Source organism: Gadus morhua, chromosome 15 (assembly GCF_902167405.1).
Source record: "Gadus morhua chromosome 15, gadMor3.0, whole genome shotgun sequence".
NCBI lineage: Eukaryota > Metazoa > Chordata > Actinopteri > Gadiformes > Gadidae > Gadus > Gadus morhua.
The window spans coordinates 14,422,369-14,449,121 of NC_044062.1; the positions used below are offsets into that span (position 1 = coordinate 14,422,369).

Genomic DNA, 26,753 nt, shown 5'->3' on the forward strand with positions numbered 1-26,753 from the left:
CTATGATCTGGATAATGACCATGATAATGTTATATTAGATTACATTGATTTATACTGGCATTGAGATGGTAAATTGCAAACTATAAATTTACTTTATTGAATCTAAACCTCTTTACTTGCATTTATAGTCCTTTGAGCCCATGTTATTGTCAAAGGAGAGACCACAGGTGCATAATGGCAGCTGTTCCGCTGTTTTGATATATTTATTGTTTTAATATTTTGGTTTATATATTTTATTGTCACTGTTTTTGCTTTCAAAGTCTGCCTCATAAAGTTTGGAATTATGCTTAACTAAGAAATCCGCTGCATAATTTAATTTGAAGGCTGAAATACTTGAATTCCCAAAAGGACGGAACTAGCTGCCTGTTATAGCCGACAGGGCAGACCAAGCAAGATATGTATATCTTTTTGTGTACCTTTAAACTTTTGGTTTGAAAAGCAGCAATTCCATTATTCCAATTTTGCACCCCAACCAATCACGTTTAGACTTGTTTACCTGGCACTGCCCTGCCAAACTTCTACTACAATGTCAATACATTGTAACTCCATAAACGAATAGTATGTTATTTTCCCTATGTCAACTATTTCCATATCTTCACCCTATAAGAAACTTTTCTAGGAGCTGCATAAAATTTACCTTGGAGCTCTCAGATATTAATATATGATTTATAGATGTCTCGCAGCACTGTATTTCCGATGTCACCAAAGGGTCGTCAATAGACTTCGCTTGGCTGTGGTTCAAAATTATAATTAGGCTATTGGCCAAGAAAAGCAGTGGACAGTGTACTTCCCTCTAGTGGTCAGAAAAGATAGATACAGGAGAAAATAAGCAAATACAATTGCCTGAAAGACCACATGGTTTGACCTTTTTGTGCCTTTGAAAGTATTTGAATACGATTGGTTGTATCCTAAATCAAATGCAGCTATTTGATATGTTTAGCAAAAATGTTCTACGTGTAAATTCAGAGGATTCTCTCAAATATGTTACTTTGCTGCCACCTTCTGACACTTTCAGGGACGTTTATTTTTTTTTCTCCTACACCCCCATACATCTATATGTAATACAAGACCTTAACACTCAATACCTCTATGCCACAGAAAATAATCAGTTGATTACTTTCAGCTACATTTGAAAGTTTTGCATAGCATAATATTATCCGAACCAGTAAAGCTCTATGCATTACTAATAATGTGTCATTGGTAATTTCCATGTGTTATTAGTGAATTGTTGTGATTCAGAAATTGAATTGCAGAGAAGTGCTGTCTCTAATAGCTTAAATTAGATCATGACAGGTAGTTCGAATTAATTCCATATTACATTAAATTCTAAAACATTGAATTCGAATTTATTAAATATTTGATAAGATCTGCTCATTTATGTATCGAATGTATCCATATTCATGATTGTCCGACCAGACAACCCCAGCAGTGAATATTAAAGGTTGAGACATTTTGTTTTAAATTCCATCGAGCAGTTATAAAACATGAAAAACATATAATATAGAAATATATAAAAATTTAAATTTTTACATTATTTGACACTAGAATTATCTATTGTTGAATTAGTCTTAGTTGGAAATAATGGTCAAATCAACAGGAGGTAATGGCTGTCATAACGCATTGTGTTGGATTAATTTTGTCTTTGACAGACCAAAGATGGAGTCAGCTCATCAGATTGGCTTTTCTCTACCCTGGAGTCCCACGTGACGTGATTATGATCCATGAAGGATAGGAGATCCTTTGATGCTTTCTGCTTGAGAGACATCATTATTGCCCAAGGGGAAAAACGATTTGTAAAATAATCCGACATTATGCTGAACAGGTTGAAAGCCTGTTCAACTGATGGGAAATATTCCACATAGACAAACAGTGTGCATTTACTGGTATGACAAGAGGCTGCCTTTTTCCAAATAATAAAAATCTCGCTGTGCCGTTACGCGCTGTCAAAACCCGGGTACGGAGTGGCAAGTCTCGGGTTGCGGCCTGGATGGTTCACGAATACATGTTTTATTCTGTCTTGCTCCAAAGCCCCGTCTCATATAGGCTACCCTCTTTAAATATGTTCTGGTGTGCATGACGCACGAAATACCGTGCTGATGTGCAGTATATATCTCACAGCACGTCGAATTCCCCTCTACCGACATCCATTGCCCACCGAAGCCATGTTAAGGGGGCGTTTTCATGGTTTTCCCTGTAAAGAATTTTCCCCCTTTGCAGCATCAGTAGCACAGCGCCAGCCTGCGTCCAATGTACGGTGGTTCGGCCTGTAGTTTTTTTTGGTAACAGGATACGCACCAGGACCAGCAAATAAGGAAAACTACACACAGCCGTTGATCGGGGGATTTTTTCAAGAGGGAATTGCAGGGCGACATCCATTCGTGTAAAAAGGAGGACAAGACAGGTATAAACTCGGAGTATTTCACGGCCGCGCATATCCGGATTCTTGGCTGTCGTGGCGTACCGCATTCGTAAGGAACGCTACTTTCCATGTCTGGTTAGATTACAGATTAAATACAGCAAAAACAAAATGGTTGCACTTTTACGGAGGATGAAGGTGGTTAAACTAAATGCCACGGCCCAATGATCGTAACGCCTCTATTACAAAACGATCCGTTTCTGCGCGAGCGAGTGAGGAAAACATTGAAGTGAGGCCCACTGATAAGAAAGGTGTGCATATTTAATCCCGTATACGCACATCCTATCCTGAAACGCACGTATACAGTATGGCTTTGGCTTTTTCTATGCACGGTTGCACGTCCATCCCCAAATCAAATTCCAGGATACTATAATGAGGTGTGCAATGCATTTTCTCCTGCAACGTACGCTTGTTTTCGATGTTTTATTCAATGAGAAATTATAATATATATCTCGTGCGTCGAAGTGATGTTGCAACGAAGGTACAGTAGGTGGCACGAGCACACCCCCCTTCATCCATTTCACTCGCAGAGCAGTGTCCTTCGCGAGGGACGAGTGAGCATTGGAGACACGATTCGACATCTATTCACGTTATTTAAAAAAAACATAATTTGCGCCTGCACGATCGCGTCGCTATGCATTCCAGCGTGCGCACAGCGGAGACGTCAAAATAACTGCGGAGCGGGAAGTTGTTGGGGGGCAAAAGAAAGTGGATTATAAATCCATGAGTGGAATACACAAATCCTAGAGCCTGATTAATTCACGCTGTGCAAACCCTTCTTCCCCTGTGCATTGTTGGACCACATATGGTTTGAATAAAAGTGTATTATAGCACCTTCAACAGTTGGGACAACGCCCGCATACTTGACAGACCAGCATTCCTCTCTAGTCCACATTTACATATTGATCTGTAAACAACGTAGGCCTACTTTAAAAACATAGAGGTTACTCCAACACGATATACCAATAATATTGATATTTCCTGTCTAGCCTTTTAATTGCCACAGCCTTTCCGGGATGTCATGTAAATAGTTGTTTAGAAACGTTTTGCCACACTAACCTGTTGATTTGTGACACATGTTCAAACAGTGCGTAATATCGCACCCCGGAATAGATTCTTGGCTCTCAGGACTGCTCTTTTACTGCAGATCTGGCGAGGAGGAGGAAAACAATCTGTTAACCAGAGCATGGGGACTGTTTTCAAGACATGAGCAAACACATGTTAGCATTATACAAGGAAATACATTAGCGTTAGTATAAACGCTTGAATGTTTTTATTTTTTTATTTGTGTATATTAAAAGTAGGGGGGGGGGGGGCTTTTTGTTGTATGAACAGACACGATCACTAAATATGCAAAAGGAAGTAAAGTTGTTGTTGCACTTAAGTACAGATTATAGTATTTTAAACACCATTGGTTTGTGTCAATTACTTATATGGCCCACAACAACCTATTCAATAAACTATTATTAGTTTATGTAATATTTTCTGAATGCTGAATGGTAGGCTAGTTACAATGTAACGTTATTTTAATGTTGTCAGCCCTAGCCGGGAGTTCATGACTCTCGTTAACTCTTCGTGTCACCAGCTCTAGACTTCCACCAGTCGCGGCAGGATGTCAGCTCGAGGAGGAAAGAAGAAGGCCACCAAAATGTCCCGCTCGGCCAGGGCGGGAGTCATTTTCCCGGTGGGCCGGATGATGCGCTACCTGCGCACCAGCACGCACAAGTACCGCATCGGCATGGGCGCACCGGTCTACATGGCAGCAGTTATCGAATATCTAGCAGGTAAGTCTACCGTGTAAATACTTAAGTTTATATAATGCGCATAATCTATTTATTAAACAGCAGTATAAAAAAAAAGATCTTGCACCCTGTGCAAGATATGCATATATCTGCCATTATCTTAATCCTATTTACTGTGTTTCCTAGCTGAGATCCTCGAATTGGCTGGGAACGCGGCACGAGACAATAAGAAGGGCAGAATCACCCCGAGGCACATCAAGCTAGCGGTGGCCAACGACGAGGAGCTCAACCAGGTAACCAATAGATACATACTGCTATTGATACAATGCTCCTATTGGACCATCCACACGGTGGAGGGAGCCCCCATTACATATCGTGTACAACTGTGTTACATATTTAACCTGGCCAATGATTATGTGTATTGTGTGGCCTATAGTGCCATGTGTAAAAGTGGCATAATGGCTTAGCATTGTAATCATACATCATTTCAAAGTAAATAACATTTTTGGAAGATTTTTATTTTTTGATCAACAGTTACCGGATAAATATCTCTGGTCTAGGGGATTGCTCAATATCCAATAGCTGTATTCATCAACCTCTTTCTACAATCAACAACACCAAACCCCTCAGTCAGACAAAATTAAATGAAAATACAATATTTGTTTAGGACGGTAATGTGCACCGCGTGGAACAACAACACACAACAATCCCTTTACGTCGCAACTGGAAATTATGCTCATGCTCCCTGGAACATTCCCCCCAGGGTGCTCTCAGATTCACATCCTCCTCGGATTCAGCCGGGAAAGCGCTCCTTGCCATCGCCTCGGCTTAAACCCTGGCACGATGTTCACAGATATGGATCGCATCGAACACTCAGCGTGTTGGCACAACAAATCTGCTGTGAGGCCTTTGAGACAAGGTTATCGATACGATGTGGCCACTGTTCAGGCAGCCACAGCAGTGGGGGTATATTGGAATAAAACCCGACATTCTTATTATCATGGACTCAACAATTGAAGAGTGGATTGATAATCAGTAAAGGCCGCTTGAGAGAGAATGAAACCATTATCCATTCAGATATAATTAGAGCAAAGCGTCATCTGCCAGTGATTTCCCTGGGTGAACATCCTCAGTAACATAGGCTGCTGCCGTGTTTCGGGGGGGGGGGGGGGGGGGGGGGGGGTTGGCACAGCTCAGCCAAATGAAAGTGAAAGTAAAGGTTCGGAATAGTCGAGAGAGTCAGGCGCTTGATGAAAAGATGGCCCAGGAGTGCCACAGAGTAACGGGCCAACTAACCACAACACCGGGTTTTTGCAGATCTTTTATATGCCAGATTATGTAGCAGCGGTACTCAGAGAGGCAAATCCAATTGTGTGGCCACAATTGGATTTGTGCGTGGGGCCACCCCGGGCCCCATAGACCCGCCCCTGCGTTCCCCTTCTTAATAGCACCTCCCATAATACGTTTCCCAATGACCTCCTCACACCACGGTTCTCTGTCTCCCTCCAGCTCCTAAAGGGAGTCACCATCTCCAACGGAGGCGTCCTGCCTCGCATCCACCCGGAGCTGCTGTCCAAAAAGAGGGGCAACCGTGTGAAGGTGGACGCCCAGGTGGTGATGCCGGAGAAGAGAGAAGCGCGCTCCAAGAGCCCAAAGAAGCCCGCCGTCAAGAAGGGCAAGGGGAAACCAGGTCGCAAGCCCAGGGTGAGTTTAACCTCCAGGGGGTCAAAGAGGACTAGGAGGAGGCGCTTAACTAAGTAACTAGGATGAGGGCGAACCATCTGATCTGCCCCGAGCTGTCAGTATACAAGGCTGTATTCTACAGGGTCGAGACCAACAAAACAGTTATGATGAACAAGACTAAATTAACTCAGACCGTACTCTTAAATAATCTTTGTTTTACCTTTACCTTGTTTTACCTGCATTAATCCGATGTGGTGCTCATATCACACACGCATACATACATACATACATGCACACGCCCACACAGAGACGTACGATTTCCCCATACAATGTAGGCTCAATGATTTCAACTCTTCAGATCGTTTGAAGATTATTTTTATACACACGATATTTCCGGTTGCTGATACTGTTGCCCAACGTTACCAATGTCGTCAACCCACGAGGAGCCCATTGATTTATTCGATGCAGAAGTGCTATTAACACAAATCAAAGTCTGTGTAATGACTCTAGAGTTCTGCCATTGGGTTGATTGCCCCTTCGCGATTCGACAGAATTATAGTTGCTCCACAATACATTAACGAAATTACTGGCTGGTTACCAAGTCCACACACAGCGGCATGGTCTCTCGGCCACAGAGACACTCCCAGCTCCGGGGTTTTGGCAGATGTAGTCGGCACTACAACTAAACTCCCTATAAAATGCACTGCTTAACTATGTTTTAATTGAACACCACTTCTGCTTTGACTCGAAGAACACGGATAATGACAAAGAGGCGGTGCCAAACTCCACGGTAGAGGACGGCCCGGGAGACGGCTTCACCATCCTGTCCGCCAAGAGCCTCTTCCTGGGCCAGAAGGTACCGTCCGGGACCTCGGTCCCCCCTTTGATTCTCATCCACGTCGTTAGGTTACCAAACAGACTCTCTGCAGTCAGGACGAGTTGAAGCCAGGCTAGCATCTAGAACAGGGATGGGCAACTGGCGGCCGCCAGTTGCGGGCCGCATGCGGCCCGCGTCCTCACTCAGTGCGGCCCGCATCCTCACTCAGTCAGGCCCACACATAATAAAAAATAAATAAAAAAAAGAATAATAATAATTTATCGAGTTACAGAAAACTCGGTCAAGAAAGATTAGAAGAATTCATAGAATTCGAAGGCAAACCCATGCGTCTAGTTTGCTTAGAAGCGATATCAGTCATTAAAGATATCCACTTAAGTCGCCACTACAACTACTACAACTGCTTGTTGGGTTTGAGTTCATTGAGTTGTTGCACTTAATGTTGGGCCACTGTTTTTCAGTTTATTGACTTCATTGAATGATGATGTATGTGAGCCCTTTGCACTGATAAAAATACTGACCATTCATGTGGCTGTTTGAGCATGGAAAACATGAAAAGAATGTATGTTGGTTCAATTAACATACCGTACATAGGTTATGATTCTGGATGATTTTTTAGGTAGTGGCCGTCCCCAAAATGCACCAGAATACAGGAAATCATATCTACCAAATTCAAAATTGTGTAGCTTCTCTCAGCTCACGTTTAGTTGAAGTGTGCATTCATGTGGCCCTCCGATGGTTATGATGAAAAATGTGGCCCTCTTTATCATGAAAGTTGCCCATCCCTGATCTAGAAGTAGCCCTGAAGCATATGCACCAGAAGGTAGACCAATCAAAACACATGTCATGTTGTTGGGGAAATACAGGCAACAAGGGTATTTGTGGAGAGGCAATGTTCAATTTACAATAGCACTTATCTGTTTACATCTGGTCCACATGTATTCAACGTTTTCCATTGAGGATGTCTGGAAATATGTAGCATTTCATGGCTACTACTACTCTTTGTTCTCTAATGCACATATGAAAAATATCTTACTTTATTGTGGGTTTGCCTCCGAACATGCATAAACATGCATTGTGTTGAGTCTGCTTGAGCCTTTACACAAGTAATAACCATAACGTCTATGATACAAGACAGGCAAACAAAACTGAGTTGCTCTGTTAAACATCATGACGGCATCACCAAGCGCCACCTTGTTGTTCCCCAGCTCTCCCTCACAGAGAGCGAGATCAGCAAGATCGGCTCCATCAAGGTGGAGGGAATCATCAACCCCACCAACGCAGAGATGGACCTGAAAGAAGGAGTGGGTGAGGAGTACTGACTAGATTACAATGCTAATGAATAGTTGAACTATTGAATTAGGAGACCATAGGGGAGACAAATACTATGAACCGCTTCTTATAGTTACTATTCTAATTATTTTTCCTTACATTTCGTGTTTTGTTATATAGTTAAATAGGTATATTATTAACAATATCACATTTATATTATTCTTCCATCTTGAGATAAGATATTGATAAAGTACCCCCCTCTCTTAAATTTAAAACTTTGGGGCACTTGTATTAACACTTCCACATGATAAAACCACACACTAATAATAATTGCATTTATACAGCCCAGTTGAATAGACTACTCTTAGTATGTAGTGTGATGCTACATAAACCGCCTCCACTCACCTGCGGTTCCTCTCCTGAGCAGGTAGCGCCCTGGAGAAGGCTGGGGGTCGGGAGTTCCTGGATGGGGTGAAGGAGCTCCGGAAAGCCCAGGGTCCCCTGGAGGTAGCGTCAGGTGAGGTGATGCACGTTGAGCTCCCCAAGATGAATGCACTCTGGCTTGAGGCAGTTGAAGGGGGGGGGGGGGGGGGGAAGAGAGAGGGAGAGACTTGTGTGGCTTGGGAGGAGTTCCACAAAATGCTCAACTTTCTACTAATTACAACATTAGTGGAAGTTCACCGATGATAACATGATACATTATTAATCCCTTATGCGAAACACAAGTTTAAAAACTAAACATAAATCAATATATTAGAACACACTACGAATAGTATTTTTGCAGGACAAAAGAGATCATGAGAATAAGGTGACATGCAGACCATGAAACCAGTAGAACCGTGATGCTCCTGTGTGTCCTAGTGGCTGTGAGCCAGGCCAGCGGTATGCCCGCCCGCTTCGTCATCCACTGCAACGTCCCAACTTGGGGCTCGGAGAAGTGCGAGGACCAGCTAGAAAAGACGGTGAAAAACTGCCTCTCCGCAGCCGAGGAGAAGAAACTCAAGTCTGTCGCCTTCCCATCACTGCCCACCGGACGGTGAGTCCACTCGGTCAACACGCGCAGTTAGAGTGCCAATTCCTTTCTAGTAAAGCACTCAAAAGTGTGCTTTACTTGTACCACACTTCAATCCGTTCTCAAGTTGGTATGCTGTGAGGCAATTTAACAATAATGCAATAAATATCTTTTTTACCAACAAAATAAAAACTATAGAAGGGTATAATGTGTCTTGGTTCCTTCAATAAGGTTTAAGGAGTTTCTGTCCTTACTGTAACGTTAAGACCGAATAGAGCAGGTGGGACTGCAGAATGGGTACTTTAAGATGTATACATTTAAAGCCAAACCTCTTGGTCTCTGCCAGAAGTAGGAATGGGCCATGTTCGGCAAAGTTTTCTATGATATTCTAGATCTTATATATGCCAATATATCTGACAGTTCCCATGTCAGAACTATAATAAATTACATCACTTTAAACCTATTGTGATTTTATAAAAAATCCTCACCTTAAACGAGGCACAAATCCCTAAAAAATAATATGTATCAATAGAATAGATCAACTAGTATCAGCCTAGACCTTCATACTAAAGCACCTTCCTCTCCCCACAGGAACGGATTCCCCAAGCAGACGGCAGCCCAGCTCATTCTGAAAGCCATCTCCAACCATTTTGTGTCGTCCAGTTCGTCCTCCCTGAAAAACATTTACTTTGTTCTGTTCGACAGCGAGAGCATCGGGATTTACCTTCAGGAAATGGCCAAGTTGGACGCCAAATGAGGACCAAGCCGAAGGATTGTGCTTTGTCGTTTTTTCGACAGAGCGAAGAAGTGTTTTTTTTTTTCTTACTGTTGTAGTCGTATTATAAGATTGTTCCGGGAGGGGGATGGATGTATTTTTCTTTTTTGTTTTTTTAACGGGGGTAGACATGTGATGAGCGAATAGGCTTGATGAGGACTCAGTGCCTCAGTAGGTGTTAACAAGAAAAAAAAAGTTTGTGAGTGGAATATTGTTCGCATTTATGTTTTCCTGTCGTTTTTTCAATCTTTATAGACTAGACAATTTTATCTGTAAACATTATCATGGCACTCCCTCATCTAACTGACCTTTTTACATTCCATGTATGAAGACACTGGTCTTTTTCCCCACCCCCATGGACAATTCTCTGTAGTTTCTGATACAGTTAGTTTAATACGAAAAAAAAAAAAGATTGTGTTTCTCATTCTGCTTTAAATAAAAATCCAGATGTTTTACACCAGAGCTCCAGCACAAATGTAGACAAGTTGTCTCGATATTTAGATAGCATTTAGACCAACACCACAATATCTCAACAAGACTGTTTAACCATGAACATAACGTAACACAACGCAACCACGAGGCGAAGCATTGTCTTAACATATTTATTACATTGTAAAAAGTACATTAGCTCTCATTTATTTATATATATATATGTATAGTTATATACACATAGTCATGTCATGTCCTGTTTCCAAACAATGATAGGCTCCTCAGATAACCAGAAATACCGAATGACCAATGAAGCCAGCGGAAGAATTGTGTTGGGTTGTCTCTCCTGACGTAAGGCATGTTTACAATCCTAGTATTACCCGACCAAAACACAGACGCGTCTGTCACCTGCGCTACAAAGCGTTCAAAACGGATGTACTCTCGCATTAGAAAAGATATTCCTGAAAAACCAAAAGGTGAGTGGACTTGCCTTTCAGCAAAGAAGGTACAGCCCCCTAAGGAGTTCCAACCACATCCATACTATAATAAGATCAATGTTCAATAAGAACGATTTCATTTCATACTATCGGGAAAAGTGGTTACCATGGAAACGTTTGCATCTACTTTGGTAATGTTTCAGTGTAATTTTCGATGCATCGGAATTAAAGAATTCACACCATAATTTCTTCCCATCCCACGGTTTAAGAAGAACTGGTCTCGTTCACGTCTGGAGCGCGGACAGTGTATGGATGTGGTTGAAACCGCTGAACTCAGCCAAGGTGTTAGGGTGTCTAGCTCGAGAGTTCTCACCCTTTCACACAGTATGTTCTCAGGCCTGCTACCGCTGCTGTACAGAAGGCATCGACATGCAGAGAGTACCTTGTAGTGCGTAAGTAAGATGGAGAGCACCCTATATCAAACCAATGCCTTCTTCTCCAGCCCCGAGCTGTCAGTATACGAGGCTGTTCACCATCTACGGGGACGAGACCAACACAACAGTTATAATGAACAAGACTAAATTAACTCAGACTGTACTCTTTAAATAATCTCTTTGTTTTAAACTTTAAAAATCTATTTGAATCAATCCGATGTGGTGCTCACATCACACACACATACAGACATGCACACCCAGAGACGTACGTTTTCCCCATACAATTTAGGCTCAATCAATCCACGTCAACACTTAGGAATGTTTTGAAAGGCTTTCAGATCCGTCTTCCGTGAGTGTGTACGTCATCCCCCTCCTGGTTTATTTGTTCTTAAGCATTTTTTATTTCTGAGTAATAATTAAAAACCACAACAGTCTGTAAAACTTCCCCCCCCCCCCCCCCCCCCCCCCCGCCCATTGAAACGCGTCACGAGAATAGAGCACGGCCCTTTCACAAAACAAAACAAGACTGATTTATTTCCCAGTCGGCTATGAATCTAAAATGTGCCGTCATTGAGCTGTACAGTTAAATACGACAGCCGACCCCCCCTCACCTAGCGTGGTAAGACATGGATATATACAAGTTGGTGCCAGTCTGGCCAAGACGTCTGCCACCGGTGATGCACTGTACATCCTATTGGCTTGACAACATGCGGTACCAAACAAAAGGAACAGAAAAACAGAAAAATACACTTATTCACGGTCCCTTGTCGGAATTCACTAGATCATCTTTAAGCACAGACATACTAGCATGGTGAAGAGGGCCACTTTAGCAAAGCATTCTCCAGTACAAAACAAAATTTGAAAAACTGCGTCCTTTAGAATATGGAAAACCAGAATCCTGTCAGCCTTCACCCCGCTCCCATCTTACATGATAATAACAATATGCATGATAATAATAAATAACTACTTCTCACAGGTAAAGGGCTCGCACATGACCATCGCCCGTCCCAAAAGCTGTTGAGATGAGCTTGAGGCCAGGCTAGCTGTCTTATGTCGGTTGGTTTTTGGGGTGATATTTTGACGTCATGGGGTAGGGGGCGTGGCTTCACTTGTACCAGAGAGGATCCCACGTCATCAGAAATTTAAATGGAGTCGTCGGTGTTGAACAGAAAAAAAGGAAATCGACGACGAAACAAACTGAAGGAGAATGCGGAAACCCCCCCCCCCCCCCCCCTCACCCTCTACCCTCTACCAGAGGCAATAGTGGCAAAGCGAAGAAGAAGACGAGGAAGCCTCGAGACGAGAGCGACTCATTTCTCCTCGTGGGAAGGGCTGGTGGGTCGGGGGGCGACAGGGAGGAGGGGCACGGGGGAGGAGGCCTCGATCAGGGCGGGGTTTAGGATGATTGGCAGGGACATGGGGGACCCGCCCACCTGCAGGGGCAAGGCCAGGGGCTGCAGGATGAGGGGCGACTGGCTGGTGGGGGAGGGGCCCCGCGACGGAGACACCTTGACAGGGGGCGGAGTCAGCGGTGAGGGGGAGGGCCCCGGAGACGACCGCTCCATACCTGGGGGAGAGGGGGAGGGGATTATTGTAGAGTGATATCAAAAAGCAGGTATTTAAAGTTTAAAGGTATGGAATTTTTGCCGCTAGTGGTCTCTCAATCAAAGCAACAACAAAAGGCGTAGTTTGATGAAGTGTGACTTAGCGTGGGAGCATTTGAGCAAGTAACATAACGTTCACTCGCTAACTTCCCATAAAATGAGTACCAAACATACCCAAACAGCTGTATGCACCATTAGAAAGGTGCTGTAATTCATGGTCATTAACTTTTTGAGCGTGTTGACCGAACTTTATAACGTCCCAAAGGCATTAGTGTTAGTGTTTGTAACTGACGGGGGAGTTAAGTGTTTATTTTATGCCCTAAACAATAACCCAACTAAAATGTGATTAAACCGGAGACGTTGCGCGTTTCAAACTCTTCCCAATGGATTTGTGTATCCTGCTAGCTCTAACAGTAAAGAGCAGGTGAAGTACTGCTTGGCCAGTGAAGCTCCGTTGTGGGGCTAACAAAGAAAGACTGTATACATACAGATTAAACAGACCAATCATTGTATATAATAGAGATCAACTGACTTTTGATATGTGTATATTGGTGGAAACTATGACAGCGCCTACAAAATGAGTTCACGAGTACTCTGAGATTCAGACCGTGTATTCAATGAGTGTTCCAGCATTTCTTGCATCCCAAATACTGATTCTATTAACGAATTCGGCAGCCGTCATCTCTGCAAGGAAAGCCATCTTCCCACACAACTTCCTGTTAGTGTACAAGGAGAGGAGGGGCCATTCACAGAAGCTAAGTTGTCAGTGTGTACATGAGAGGGAGAGCGAGCGAATCAATATGTTGTTACCTATTGAAAAATACATAACATAGGTCTAGTCATTTGGGATATTTTGATGCAGAAATGTTACATATTATACCTTTAACTGCTTTAATATAGATTGATGATAAAACTTGTATTATACTTCATGGGACCATGCTTAACCGGTCCTCTAGATTGATATCGGACCACATTGGCCTCTAGCTGGTACTCACCGTTGGCACTGGGTGAGGGGGGTCCCTGGGGGGTGGAGGGCCTGCTGGGGGTCTTTGGCTGGGCGGGGCTGCCCGGTATGCAGGAGGGGTTCTGGGGTACTGGCTGGGGGCCCTGGGGGGGGCAAGGCTGCCCCCCGGGGCCTGCTGGCTGGGGAGGGTCCACCAGAAGGCTGTTGGGGGGGCCTGGATCTGGGAGGACAGGGAGGGCAGGGAAGATGATGTGAGCTTCAAGGTCTCCAGTCTGTCTCATCTCCACGGTACCTGGTGTGTGAGTGTGAAAGTGAGAGTGAGAGAGAGAGTGATAGTGAAAGTGAGTGAGTGTGAGACAGTGTGAGAGTATGTGTGCGTGCATGTGTGTGTGTGTGGGCGCGTGCCAGTACCAGCTATGACGGTCTGCTTGAAGAGCTCCTCTCTCAGGTTGGGCAGGAAGCAGACTATGCGCTCCCAGGTGATCTCCCACAGGTCAGAGTAGCCGGTGCGGGAGTCCGAGCAGTGGAAGATCCCTGCTGTGTCCATCACCAGCAGCATGTTCTTCAGGGACTCAGGGATGGCCTCCAGCTAGGAAGAAAGCAGCAGGGACCAAGGGGTGGGGGGGGTTAACCAAGCCAGGGTTGTAATGTGGACACTATTATCCAAAGCACCCAACGATGAACTCAGATTATGACGGCATGATGAGGCACATAGGGGATTACGGCATCTTGCGCAAGGATGCCTACAGGTAGACTGCAGGAATGAACCCTAGAACCGTTCGACTGGGGGTCAAACACCTTAACCACAACACTATCCATTCCCCTGCAGCCTCAATAGTATATATCTGGAAGCCAGGGAACCCCCTATCCCCACGAGGCTCGGAGCCAACTAGTAGATCAATATGTCAGTGGATGAGGCGCCTGAGCTGCTGGAGTCATGTAGTATTGACTCTCCAATCGCCACTCCTTTCCTCTCTAAATTGCGGGATTAAAAGACGCTGGCATCCACAGTGAGGATGAAGCCGTTCAGACTCCACTGAGCGCCAGGCAGTAGATTAGGATCGTCACTAAGCGAAAATTAAGCTACTTAGCAATAACTTAACGTAGGGTCTTAAGAGATGTGTGTGATTTCCGTGTTGAGATATTTAATTTTTAAGGTCTTGAGTACTTGGTTTTATCCCCCAGCCGGCCGGATACGCCTCCCCCAGCTGCTCTTCAACAGGCTGCATCTGCGTCCTCAATGTGAGCCTCTAACCAGTAGGTAGAGAGAGCCATAGTGCGACTCACCAGCAGGTCACTGGAGCCTGCATGCATGTACTTGTCCATGAAGTCCAGAATGGTGAGCCAGAGGGCAGCGAAGGTGGGCAGGGACAGCAGGGGGGACAGGTGCTGAAGGAACACCTGGGAACAGCAAACCAGTGTCACGCGTTATCACACAGGAACATTGAGACAAAGGTCGTTCTGGTGGTCCTGCCTGGGTGAACTAATGGTCAACCGATAGACACGTCATGTCTTGATTCACTGGGGCTAGTATGTGGTATTTGCATGTGGTAGTCGTAAAGACATTTGGCTTTTGAGGCGGTCGTTCTTAACCAAATCAATTTATACGAATTATTTGTTTTAATGGTTGCTTTATAAATCAACTCGAGTGCAAGTGTGTATTTGGAATAAGGTGTGCATGATGTCCTTCAGTCGTTGTGTTTATGTGTGTCTACGCTCAACGTGACCTTGTTTAGAAGTAATGGAATATTGAGACCATAGCTTGAATTTAAATTGGTATGTTTAAGAAAAACACAGAAGCTATGCATTTACCATCCTGCGGTTGTTTGAGTGCGTGGATGCATGTGTATACATGTGGGTATATATGTGTGTGACGTTTTTTTACGATAAGTCGGCTAGTTGCTGCTGTGAGATGCGAAACACGTTCGCTACGTGAGACCCGAATGAAATAATGCACGTCACAAAATGAAACCTTTTTCTGCATTATTTAAAACAGGGCTTCGCCATAAGCTTTAATTTTTTTAAATGCCTCTTATAATAAAACACGTTTGTCCGCATGTGTGCGGTGCTGATAGGGTTGGGGTGAGGTAGGGATTGGCAGGGATGAAGAGAGAGTGTAGGCGCAATAGAGTGCATTTGTGACTGACTGACTGACTGACTGACTGACTGACTGACTGACTGACTGACTGTTTAGTGGAACAGTGAGTGAGACCTTAGACAGCAGGGTGCAGGCCCTCATCCGGGTCTCCTCCATCCCTCCCACGTCTGCTGGGCTGATGTTGTCCAGGAGCTTGGTGAGCAAGGGGAACAGCACCTGGAGACACGCACACGCCCGCAGACATGCACACACAAACCGACACACACACAGAGAAAAACACAACATTGTTAACATTAGCTGAGGTACAATGGGGCTACATCAATCACATCCAACCAAAGCTTTTAAGACACAGGTACAGAGATGAATGAAGGAGCAGGTTGGCGGTTAGACATGAGGACGCCAAGACGGGTAGACGTTAGCCATTGAAGTTCAAACCCAGAATCTTTCTGCTTGGGAGTCACAACCTTTCACCCTACGACCACCACTCTCGGACGAAGAGAAAGAGGACGAGCACCTTGTTGAAGCAGGACTCCCACTCGGTGGCGTCCAGTGTCTGCAGGTCGTGCACCAGCAGCGCCCTCTGCAGGTAGGTGAGCGCCTGCATGCGCACCTGCCGCCGCGTGTCACAGCACAGCCAGGCGATACCTGCCAAAAGGAGGGAGGAGGAGGAGTTATCAACCATGACCAATACCTAGGAATAAATGAGACAGCCTTATGATCTCAACATCCTATGAGAAACGCGTTGGAAGCTTTCGCGTCTCACACGGCCTTACTGACTCACGCATATTCCCCCGCCATGTATTTTCATTATTTAAATATTTAATCTGAATGTTGGGAGCTTTTACAATATGAGCCGCCGCTGTGCCCTTGGTGGGACCACGGGCGAGGTGTGAGTCGTATGAACTCGTTTGCATCCCAAACAAATATGGGGGAGATTTACACCTATGCAAATGGGTTCATAGATTGTGATGCTGAAGCGTGACTCGATGGGGTGCTGGTCAGAGGACCAACACAAATGTATGAACATGGTAGTGAAATGATCGCTCACAGCCCCTCACACAGATCCGCCTGTCCGATACAGCTCCTCCAGCCAGCAGAACTAGATTTCAATATAGGAAGTTTACCGGACCAAAACCCTCTTTTATTCTTTATTGTTATTTGCATAACTTCCTTTCACATATCATATAATGCATTGCAAAGCGTAAAATCGAAATGTCCTGAAGATCGGTCGTTTAATTAAGAACTAGCTAATAACAAGAACTACAGGTATATATAAATTATATGCATTCATATATTAAGTACTAATGTGTTATACTACATATTAAAGGAAGTACCAATATCCAGACCTCAAGCATGATTGTAAGAACATGTATTCATATGATAAGTACAAAAATATGATATATAAAGTACTATCTAATATCTAGGGCTTCCAGCATGTATGTATAAATAATATGTATTCAATATTAAGTACTTATATATCATATATTCTATGAAGTACTTATATCCAGCCCTTGCAGTATGTGTATATAAATCAAATGTATTATTTTATGAAATACATATATAATATGAATACTATGAGGTCCTCATATCCAGCCCTTGCAGTATGTGTCTATAAATCCTATTCTTATATGAATTACATATATAATATGAATACTATGAGGTCCTCATATCCAGACCTTGCAGCATGTGTCTATAAATCCTATTCTTATATGAATTACATATATAATATGAATACTATGAGGTCCTCGTATCCAGACCTTGCAGTATGTGTCTATAAATCCTATTCTTATATGAATTACATATATAATATGAATACTATGAGGTCCTCGTATCCAGACCTTGCAGTATGTGTCTATAAATCCTATTCTTATATGAATTACATATATAATATGAATACTATGAGGTCCTCATATCCAGACCTTGCAGCAGAGGACACCAGCACCCGGTCCAGAGGGTCCGAGAGTCGGCTGCTATCTTCTTGGTGCCCTCTAGGTGGTACTGTTCCTCCGCCCAGGAGCTGTAGATGCTGGCTGCTCTGGTGTGCAGCGTGTGCATTAGGTCCAGAAGCTGCAAGATAAAGACCACAGCCCCCTGTAAGACTGGGGGATCCTCAGGCCTGTTCTGACCCTGTAGGGACCAGCTGGTCCAGGGGGGACACGGGGAGGCTGACCCCCCTCAGAGCTGAGGGACGGCGGGGAACATTTCCAGGGTTTATAGTAGAGGAGAAGTTATTTTTTAATAATATGTAGAAAGTGTATACATATTAATACTAGAGGGTCACATAAACGTGGGGTTGTACATTTGAAGCGTGTCCAAACCGAAGCCATTGAACCAATGGCAAAGTAATCAATAATAGTCGCATATTCATGAATCCAAGTCTAGAAATTATGAAGTTATCTCATAGTTTGAGTGAATGCTACAGTCTTCTTACACTACGAGAGGATCATATGTAAGAGGGGTTTGCACATCTGAATCAATACTATTGAAAACCAATAGCAACAGAATAAACATTAAACTCCTTATGATTCTCTTATTTATGCAAGAGCCATGTTCTCTGGGAATGTATGCCATGGAAATAGTAAAAAATTAAACATAACAAATGAACAAAAACACTCTTTCAAATCTTCATGCACATATGACAGTTTGAGCATATTTACAGCCCTCAATGAATGAGTTGTTAATCAGAGACCATAACCACCGAGTAAGAAGGTGTGAGTACAGTAAGCAATTGAGCCGTCTTCCAGTAGTATCCCACGTGAGTCATGATGAGCCCCAGGTTACGGAAGTGACATAGTTGCCGTGGTAATCCCAGAAAATTGCTTTTCTTTTTGATGTCTCCCCTGCCTAAAAGCCAAATCACTTCATCGCCATAGAAACGCACGCGAAATAGCAGGTGTGTCTTTTTTTTGCGTGCGAGTCTGAAGGGAGGATGTCATAACAGAAATGTCATGTCATCCAGACTTCTGCCCACACAAACACACACACCGACGAGCATGTACCACACAAAGCGTTCAACACACCATTCTAACCAGGCCTCTGCGCTCAATAAATGACAAAGTCAAAGGGGAACCAAACACGAGCACAATCAATGGTCAGAGGTCAGCCCAATCAATTTTTATGACTGGCTAGAATCAGTTCAAGGTGCCAACGTTCTTCCAACTAATAGCAGGGCATGATTGTAGAAGCTTTTAAAATGGCACTCTTTCCCTTAATATCTGAGTAGGGCACAGGTTTCCCAAAAGATCACCTGAAAGAAAATCTCTAAAATCAATTTCAAACCAAACCTTTTTCAAATGTATCGGATTCAATGAAGAGCACTCACATGCACTTAACCTAAAGGGGAACACTGCACCAATTTAAGAGTACTGCTTCATCTAAGTGATTTGAAGAAATTGCGTTCTGCAACATCAATCTTGACTTGAAAAATCTCAGAAACTTAGACCATTGAGGTCATTGGTCCGTATTTGGGTTCTTTATTGGTCTGATTCTGTGATTCTCTGATTTTTAATCTGTAATATTGCTGGAAATAGAGATGATATTCGTTTTTTTAAAAAACACACGCAGATTCTCCCTTTTAAATCAAAAAGTGAAGGTCATCTTTTGGGAAAACTGCGAGTCCCAGACAGAAGAATAAAGTGAATATATAGCACAAGTATATATATATATCTTAAAATAAATAGATGAATACTTGTTAGGATATAGGAGATAAGATATAGGAGGGTAAGGAGGGCCGTGGTACTTACATCCTGACTAACCTGTAAAGACACCGTGTGGTAGCTGGCGGGTACGCTGTCGTCCTCTTCCTCGTCGCTATGGGAACGCGAGGGCCGATGGCCACCCCCCCTGTTCGTGCCCTTCCGCCCGTTGCCGGACCCGCCATCTTTCTCTCGACCGCCCATCTTCTTCCTCAGGCGAGATTTAGACGAGTCGTACTTCTTCTTCTTGTCGTGGCTACGGTAGCCTGGTTGCGGACAAAGACACGAGATTAATACTACAAAGTACCATGTTAATAGATGCCTACTAGTAAACTCCCCCCCAGGAAACGGGCTGAATGAATGAACAAAGAGAGGGTTCAGCAATGTCATCCGAGGCTGAAAGACAATGGCAGCAGTAAAACACTGGCTTTTGATTGTTCCGAGCCTAGCTTCTAAGTCCCGGTGGATAAAAGTGCCTGCTTATGTCTTAATGTAAATATAAACTAAACAAACTGAAAGAATGTCTGTATCTGTTCAAATAATCATTCACAAAAAACGAATAGGCCGCAATGTAAGAAGTGACACGGTAAAGTGTTGAAAGATAAACCATCCCTCTTAAATAAAGCAAACCCACACACATGTCCCATCATGCTGTGGGGCTCTTCCCACTTAGAGCCGTTTTGGAACAGAAGACATGGCAACACAAGGACACCCAAAAAGCAGAGCCTGTTTCTACACTTTCCATCAGCGCTACGCTGAGCTTAGCACGCCGCTTAGCTCGAGGCTTCCACGGGCCCCGCGCTTCATGTCTGAGCGTGTCGTAACGCACACGTGTGCGTACATGTGTGTGATGTGTAAGGCTGTGTTGACAGCTTGTATCTAGTGCTGGGGGGGGTATAAGGCCTGAATAGCGGGAGTAGTCTGCGTAAAGCCAAAAAGTGTCGTACTGCCATTCTCCGAAGAGTTTAATCCTGTCTTACTGTAAAGATCAGAGGCGGCGCACGGGGGGATGAATGAACAGAGGACGGATGAAGGATGGGAGAGGGATGGTTGGGGAGGGGGGAGGCTGAGACATGGGAGGAGGGGAGAAGGTCGTAGGGAGAGAGAGGACAGGGATTTGAGAGGAGAGACCTTTGACCCAAAGAGCGCCTATAGAGCTATAGTGGACATTATTTTATCTTTATTGGGTAATTGTTATCTTATTGTATGCCAGGTTTATGCGATAAAGATGATTGGCCCGGCGTCTGCTTTGTGATTGTCTCCTATTCTAAAAGAAAATAATTAATAAATAAATATTTATTTATTTATCTAACTACCATAAATATTATTTCTGTCATTATTTAATATGGTTTTGTTTATATTTATGCATTCAATTCGTTTTTAATGAACATCGAGTTTGCAACATTAGGTAGGAACTAAAGTTACATTTCCGTGGCAAATGCACACTTTAAGGTGGAACAGCTAATTCAGGTTTAACAGCCAGATTCCCCGTGTTTTCATTTAAGAAGTAACTAAGTTGAGCGGAGAAGTTTATAAGATGTTTTAACTTTTGGGCATTTTGAACCGGGTGTATTTGCGGAAGAAACCTCCTTCCCTTATGTTTATGTGCAGCAATGCACATAAACATAAGGGAAGGAGGTTTCACATTGTTACAATTTAACCTTTACCTTTTACAGTATGTGAACGTGTCTATTTTAACATTGTCATACTGTGACGTTCGACGGTGGATATTGCAGTGGATGATTGTGGACGGTGAGATGAAAAGGAGCTGCAATAAATCCATCAGTATCGAGAACCAGTGTCGTTTGAGATATATATATATATATATATATCTCAAGTATTGTTTTCATATCTGAAAGATGGCTGAAATATTTTCCAGAACATGTGGACATCATGGAAAGTGAGATAGAGGACAGACTGGAAGGACAACACACGCACACGCACACACACACACACACACACACACACACACAAAGAGAGAGCCAGAGAGAGACATAGAGACAGATGAGGAGGTGGTCTTGTCGTGTCGTTTAAAATGTGCCTCTGCCATTTTAAATTAAAAAGGGAGGCTGGGCTTGTGATTGGAGGAGGCCCCCAGAGGTCCATGACTGAAGCGTGTTGGCATGGGCTCGGCGCGGCCTGCCAGAACCCAAGGAGCATCGGAAGATCCGGAGGTCCGCTTTGAAGTGAGCTATTAATTACCCACAGGGCACCGTAGGAATAGTTCAGCGCCGACTCCCGGGACCCAAGGTCAACGCGGCGCCTAATGTCAAGGTCGTTCCCAGGGGTGTTGAGCGGGGCTTCCCGCGGTTGCTAGCGCATTTGCTTTGACGACCGTCTTATTTATTTATTTAGAGCGGTAGACACCTCTTAATGTCTTCACGCCACAGAGTAGACTACAGTCCCTTTGTGATTCAAAAGTCGACAGTGAACTCATGGAGTACATTCTGAAAATAAGTAGTAGTGGAGGTAGTAGGAGAGGTGGACCGAGATGTGTCCGCTTTGTTCTCCACGAGGCTTATGAGCCAGGGGCTGGAGGACTGCCAGTGTCTTCTGGTGGGGGGCGCATTTGACACGCTGGCTTTAAAAGGTTGAAAACCCGGCGATAATGGGAGGTGGGATATGGATATCGATGTGCAACCATACCGCGCATATCCAGGAGGAATGTTCATCAGAGGAGGTAAGGTTGTTACAGCTTAGGGCTTTTCTGTAGTTTACCGGACGAGACCAACAGATTTATTATTTATCCAGATTTGGTCGCAAGGTTCTCGGAATTGTAGGGCGTAAGTTAAGCACAGATATATATAGATATAGAGTTATATGTTATATTCATAAGATATTAATATGTAATATTTATACACATGTAAATGTAATATTTATACATGATATTTTGTTTCAAGTATCCTAGTCATCACCTATTTATTACTATTATTACTATGACTACATAACGTAGTCTAGATTCTTTTCCTATTATTAAGCCCCATCAAGGAACAACCGAGTGATTTAGGGGACGTGTCATTAAGGACTTATGTATGTCCCTCTATAACTTGGAAAGAGCCAAACATTAAATAGCATAACAAATATTATTCAACCTAGTTATAATCCTGTCTTAAACATGGTCAGGAAGCTGCAGCCATGAAGGAACATCAAACCCACACCCTCCCACCTCCTCCTCCTGGTCAATCTCACCTCCGTTGAGGCTGGCCTCCACGAACACGCGGATGGCCTTGACGCACAGCTCAAAGTTGTCGGGGGTGACGTGGGCGGCGTCGCGCACGATGAAGGACAGCGTCTCCACGCACTTGATGAGGGACTTGGTGTCGTGCTGGCCCAGGTCCTGGCCCAGGGTCAGGCTGTACTGGTTCACCAGGGGGCTGTGCAGGGGGGCGGTGGTTGACACTTTGGGGGGGATCAGGGTAGAGGAGCCTGCCTTGGTGGTCGCCAGCTCCAGGTCGTCCCTACCAACCTGCGAGCGGATAGGCCGAGGGGAGAGGGGAGCGTTTATACACACCTTTCAGACACAAAGGACCTTTATATTTGGTAATAATATGTTAAATAATCTTTTTTTTTTATCCATTACACTTCAAATATCAATCATCATTAAATAGAATCCAGCATAATATAGAAAAATATACCACAATGCATAGAAAAACGTACCGAAATATATAGAATGTGGTATTGTGTCACTGTGTAAATGTCTTGTATCTGATTAAGCTGTTACATTTACACTGATTTACACTGATTTACACCACTGCTGAAGGGAAACCGACTGATTGACTTTCACTTTGCACTCACCACCAGCCAGCCGCTGCTGCTGGCCACGTCTACGTCGGTGATGGAGCGCGGCATGCGGGCCCGGCCGTGGTCGGTGTACACCTCAGAGTCTGAGGTGTAGCCCCGGTCCCGGTTCACCTCGCTGGGCTGGTGGGACGACAGCTCGCTATCGGACAGGGCGCCTGTGCAGAGGTGGGGACAAACAGCAGCACTCTGATTAGAACGGAAGTATCACTTCAAACAAGACACAAAGAGAGGAGGAGATAAAGAGGAAATAAGTCAGAAAATGTAAAGGAATTGACAAAAAGGGGGAAAGTTGGAAAAGAAGAAGAAAAAGTAAGAAAGATTACAGAGAAAAAGAAACAAAAGAAAAGATGGATACAAAAAAAGACAAGTGGAAAACTTTTAAGTTCAAGCAAGTGAGAGAAAGAAAAAAAGACAATTAAGGAAAACACAAGGAAAAGGGACGAAACTACAACCAATTAAAGCCTAGCCGGAGCAGCAGCAGTGTTACCGGTGTCGTGGTCAGAGCTGATGGAGGCCAGGCGGAAGGACGCGGGGGGTCTGACCCCAGCCCCGATGCACTCCAGCAGGGAGAACAGGGTGAACCAGTCCTCTGTGCAGTGGATGTTGGCCGCATTGGTCTTGAGCAGCTCGTGGAGGCCATAGGCCACCTCGCGGCTCACCCTGGCCAGGACGTTGGGCTTCATCATCAGCAGGAGACGCAGGGACAGCAGCACCTGAGCGCCAGAGAGGGGGAGGACATGCAACTTTCGGTCAATCCTGACAGACACAGAAATCGGACCCTGAATATTGCGTTTTACCTGTTCAGGGGGACATTGTACTAAATGTTAGAGACGTTAGGTTGTCATTCAACGCGTTTAAGAAACGAGGAGAAGGAGAGGATCGCATCAGTTCCTGTACTGGGATGGTTCAATCCCTCCCCGATGAAGATACTGCATCCCGTCAACCACATTACGATATTGTATATAGTAAAGCGAGGGGTGATACAAATCGGTGAAAGCATTTCATTTGAGCTGAGAATGTTTTAGCATGTGTGTGATTGCTACTTGTATCCGAACTGTCAAAGTCATTCCGGACCTGCAATCATCTTTAATGACTAGAATCCATTCGGGGAATATTCCCTGAATATGACTCCATCTTGGCCGGGTTCAGTTGGAGTTCAGGCTCCCAATCAGAGGGAGGGGAGAGAAAGGATATGGAGGGAACACATGGTGGGGGCGGGAACACATGGCGCCACGCCGACCATGAGATCCTATCACGGCCCTCTGTTCCATTCCAACTTAAGGTCAACAATAGATAACCCCCGCCCTGCCGCCTTACATAATCACCCCCTTCGGACCCGCCTCCTCAAACTACCAGATACGATAACTCTCGCAGACAGGACTTTGTTATGAAACGTTACGCAATTTATTTTCTATCATAATAAACGCTTACTTTGCCGTGTTATCTTCAAAGGAGATGGCCGGGGCCGGGAGTTGTGTTTGGTAAGTTAAACAACAGATCTATTAGGATAGCCTGCCTGGTTCTTAGGAGCTACCAAAGGACAACAGAAGTGGGGTAATCAGCCAGCATTGCAGGATGTTGCATAACACCGTTGCTATGCCCGAATCGTAGATTGAGGAGAAAGACCTTTTCCCGACACTACATTATTACACATATAGCAAGGACATTAGTGCGCTATGATGTATGGTGTACGATGTAGGATGTTGGTGTATAACCCGACTTAAGAAGTAGGGCTTTTAACCAAAAAAAACTGTTACACGTCTAGCTCGAGTCAAAACGAGCGCATGGAAGACATCTCCATATACTGCGACTCCAGCAAAATCAGGAGTTAGAGAGTCTCAGGAGTTAGTATCAGGAGTAACAGTCTACGGCGTCACAGTCTACGGCGTCACAGTCTACGGCGTCACAGTCTACGGCGTCACAGTCTCAGGCGTCACAGTCTCAGGCGTCACAGTCTACGGCGTCACAGTCTACGGCGTCACAGTCTACGGCGTCACAGTCTCAGACGTCACAGTCTCAGGCGTTACAGTCTCAGGCGTCACAGTCTCAGGCGTCACAGTCTACGGCGTCACAGTCTCAGGCGTCACAGTCTCAGGCGTCACAGTCTCAGGCGTCACAGTCTCAGGCGTCACAGTCTCAGGCGTCACAGTCTACGGCGTCACAGTCTCAGGCGTCACAGTCTCAGGCGTCACAGTCTCAGGCGTCACAGTCTCAGGCGTCACAGTCTCAGGCGTCACAGTCTCAGGCGTCACAGTCTCAGACGTCACAGTCTCAGGCGTCACAGTCTCAGGCGTTACAGTCTCAGCCAAGGAGCGTTATTCCATTTGGCTACATAGATTGAGTACTGAATCCATCAGCTCATCGTTTTTGTTGTTGCATTGTTTGCTCCCCGGGTGATCTCTAGAAGCTCCTCGATGTGTGTCGGTCTCAGGAGGTGTTGTAGGGGTACGCGTTGGGCGCTCGTTGGCGTACCTGGGAGCTGATGTCGTCGCGCCTCAGCAGGCGGATGGCCAGGCGCAGCAGGCCTACCACGGCCCGCTCCACCAGGAAGCAGCTCTCGGTGGCGTGCACACACAGGTGGCACAGGTGCTCACGCACGGTCTGCCATACGCACGCCACACGGTCCCTGGTGAGGGGGAGGGAAGGGGAGAGAGAGGGAGGGAGGGAGGGAGAGGGGGAGGAAAAGTGAGAGCGGGGGGAGGGAGAGGGAACAAGGAGGAATCAAAGAGTGTGTGAGAATGAGTCACAGGTTGTGGTTGTTGGCATTGTTACAGAGATGTCCCGCTGCCAAAGTTTTGACTTTGAACTGGAAAATGGTAGCCTCTAAAACCTGAGCTGTTGATTTTGAACAAGTCCCAGGTACTTGGTACAATCACAAAGGTCCACAGGCTCAACTACAGTCCTTATTGAGGAAACCCTCATACCCGACCACCTGCTAATTATTGACCCATCTGAATACATTAAGCATGTCATAGTAAAATAAAAAAAATCGAACAGAAACTAATCATTAAACAGTTAGAAAGTAATATGAATGATCTATTGATGTCCAGTGTCTTTTTCCAAAAAGAGATAGATTATAGATTTAGATACATATTATTAAGAATAGTTGGTTATTGCATTAAACATCAGAAGTTCAAGACGCATATACGTTGTCCCTGGTTACCTTTCAAGAAGACCTCAGAAGGACTAGAATGTTGAAACGTGTCGACCAATCGTGACTCACCTGTTCTCCATGACGATGCGGAGCAGCATCTCCAGACAGAAGGCCGCGTCCTCCTCGTCGTACGTCTCCTCGTCAGGAGTCACAGATATCAGTGCCTGGGCAGGGACGAGGGGTCGGGTTAAACAGCCTTCATCTGCAAGGCGTTTTTCTGCATTTCCGTCACTCACAGGACCAATGTATCTCGATCTTGTGCTTATAAAAAGACCTAATGGTTTTAAGATAGGCCGGTCACAGTTGTGCTTCCGTTTTACATCTGCCAATTCAGCGCCTATGCACTGTCAGCATCCCTAGAGGAAGAAAACACTGAAATGGGCGGCACCTTGAACGAGGAAC

General features: G+C 44.7%; 2 protein-coding genes across 4 annotated transcripts in view; one reads left to right on the forward strand and one right to left on the reverse strand.

The window, feature by feature from the left end:
* The first annotated feature begins 2,135 nt into the window (after positions 1-2,135).
* macroh2a2 (macroH2A.2 histone) lies at positions 2,136-10,197 on the forward strand. 2 transcript variants are annotated; one of them, XM_030378325.1, is made up of 9 exons: positions 2,136-2,401; positions 4,002-4,200; positions 4,345-4,451; positions 5,668-5,862; positions 6,593-6,697; positions 7,885-7,984; positions 8,376-8,465; positions 8,810-8,984; positions 9,552-10,197. In XM_030378325.1, the coding sequence occupies exons 2-9, from the start codon at positions 4,029-4,031 to the stop codon at positions 9,715-9,717; spliced, it is 1,110 nt and encodes a 369-aa protein (XP_030234185.1). In that variant the 5' UTR covers positions 2,136-2,401; positions 4,002-4,028; the 3' UTR covers positions 9,718-10,197. The 2 variants fall into 2 exon arrangements, with proteins under 2 accessions (XP_030234185.1, XP_030234186.1); XM_030378326.1 differs by having other exon boundaries at positions 2,196-2,468.
* Positions 10,198-10,321: 124 nt separating this feature from the next.
* gbf1 (golgi brefeldin A resistant guanine nucleotide exchange factor 1) overlaps positions 10,322-26,753 on the reverse strand; it is an 82,027-nt gene continuing 65,595 nt past the window's right edge. The window contains exons 28-40 of one of the 2 annotated variants that reach the window (XM_030378324.1): positions 26,421-26,515; positions 25,670-25,823; positions 23,685-23,910; positions 23,192-23,352; positions 22,586-22,862; positions 19,457-19,662; positions 17,621-17,768; positions 16,216-16,346; positions 15,816-15,917; positions 14,891-15,004; positions 14,015-14,192; positions 13,635-13,823; positions 10,322-12,602 (exon numbers count right to left, since the gene is read on the reverse strand). In XM_030378324.1, coding sequence (XP_030234184.1) covers positions 12,346-12,602; positions 13,635-13,823; positions 14,015-14,192; positions 14,891-15,004; positions 15,816-15,917; positions 16,216-16,346; positions 17,621-17,768; positions 19,457-19,662; positions 22,586-22,862; positions 23,192-23,352; positions 23,685-23,910; positions 25,670-25,823; positions 26,421-26,515 — 2,238 coding nt within the window. In that variant the 3' untranslated portion in view covers positions 10,322-12,345. Of the gene's footprint in view, positions 12,603-13,634; positions 13,824-14,014; positions 14,193-14,890; positions 15,005-15,815; positions 15,918-16,215; positions 16,347-17,620; positions 17,769-19,444; positions 19,663-22,585; positions 22,863-23,191; positions 23,353-23,684; positions 23,911-25,669; positions 25,824-26,420; positions 26,516-26,753 lie in introns of both variants that reach the window. The other variant, XM_030378323.1, reaches the window with a different exon arrangement.

What these genes read in the sequence shown, in the direction of transcription:
- macroh2a2 (XM_030378325.1), top strand. Translation starts at nt 4,029, where the DNA reads ATGTCAGCTCGAGGAGGAAAGAAGAAGGCCACCAAAATGTCCCGCTCG. An exon ending in GCCTCTTCCTGGGCCAGAAG is followed by an intron (nt 6,698 to 7,884) that starts GTACCGTCCGGG and finishes GTTGTTCCCCAG; the next exon opens with CTCTCCCTCACAGAGAGCGA. An exon ending in TCCCCTGGAGGTAGCGTCAG is followed by an intron (nt 8,466 to 8,809) that starts GTGAGGTGATGC and finishes TGTGTGTCCTAG; the next exon opens with TGGCTGTGAGCCAGGCCAGC.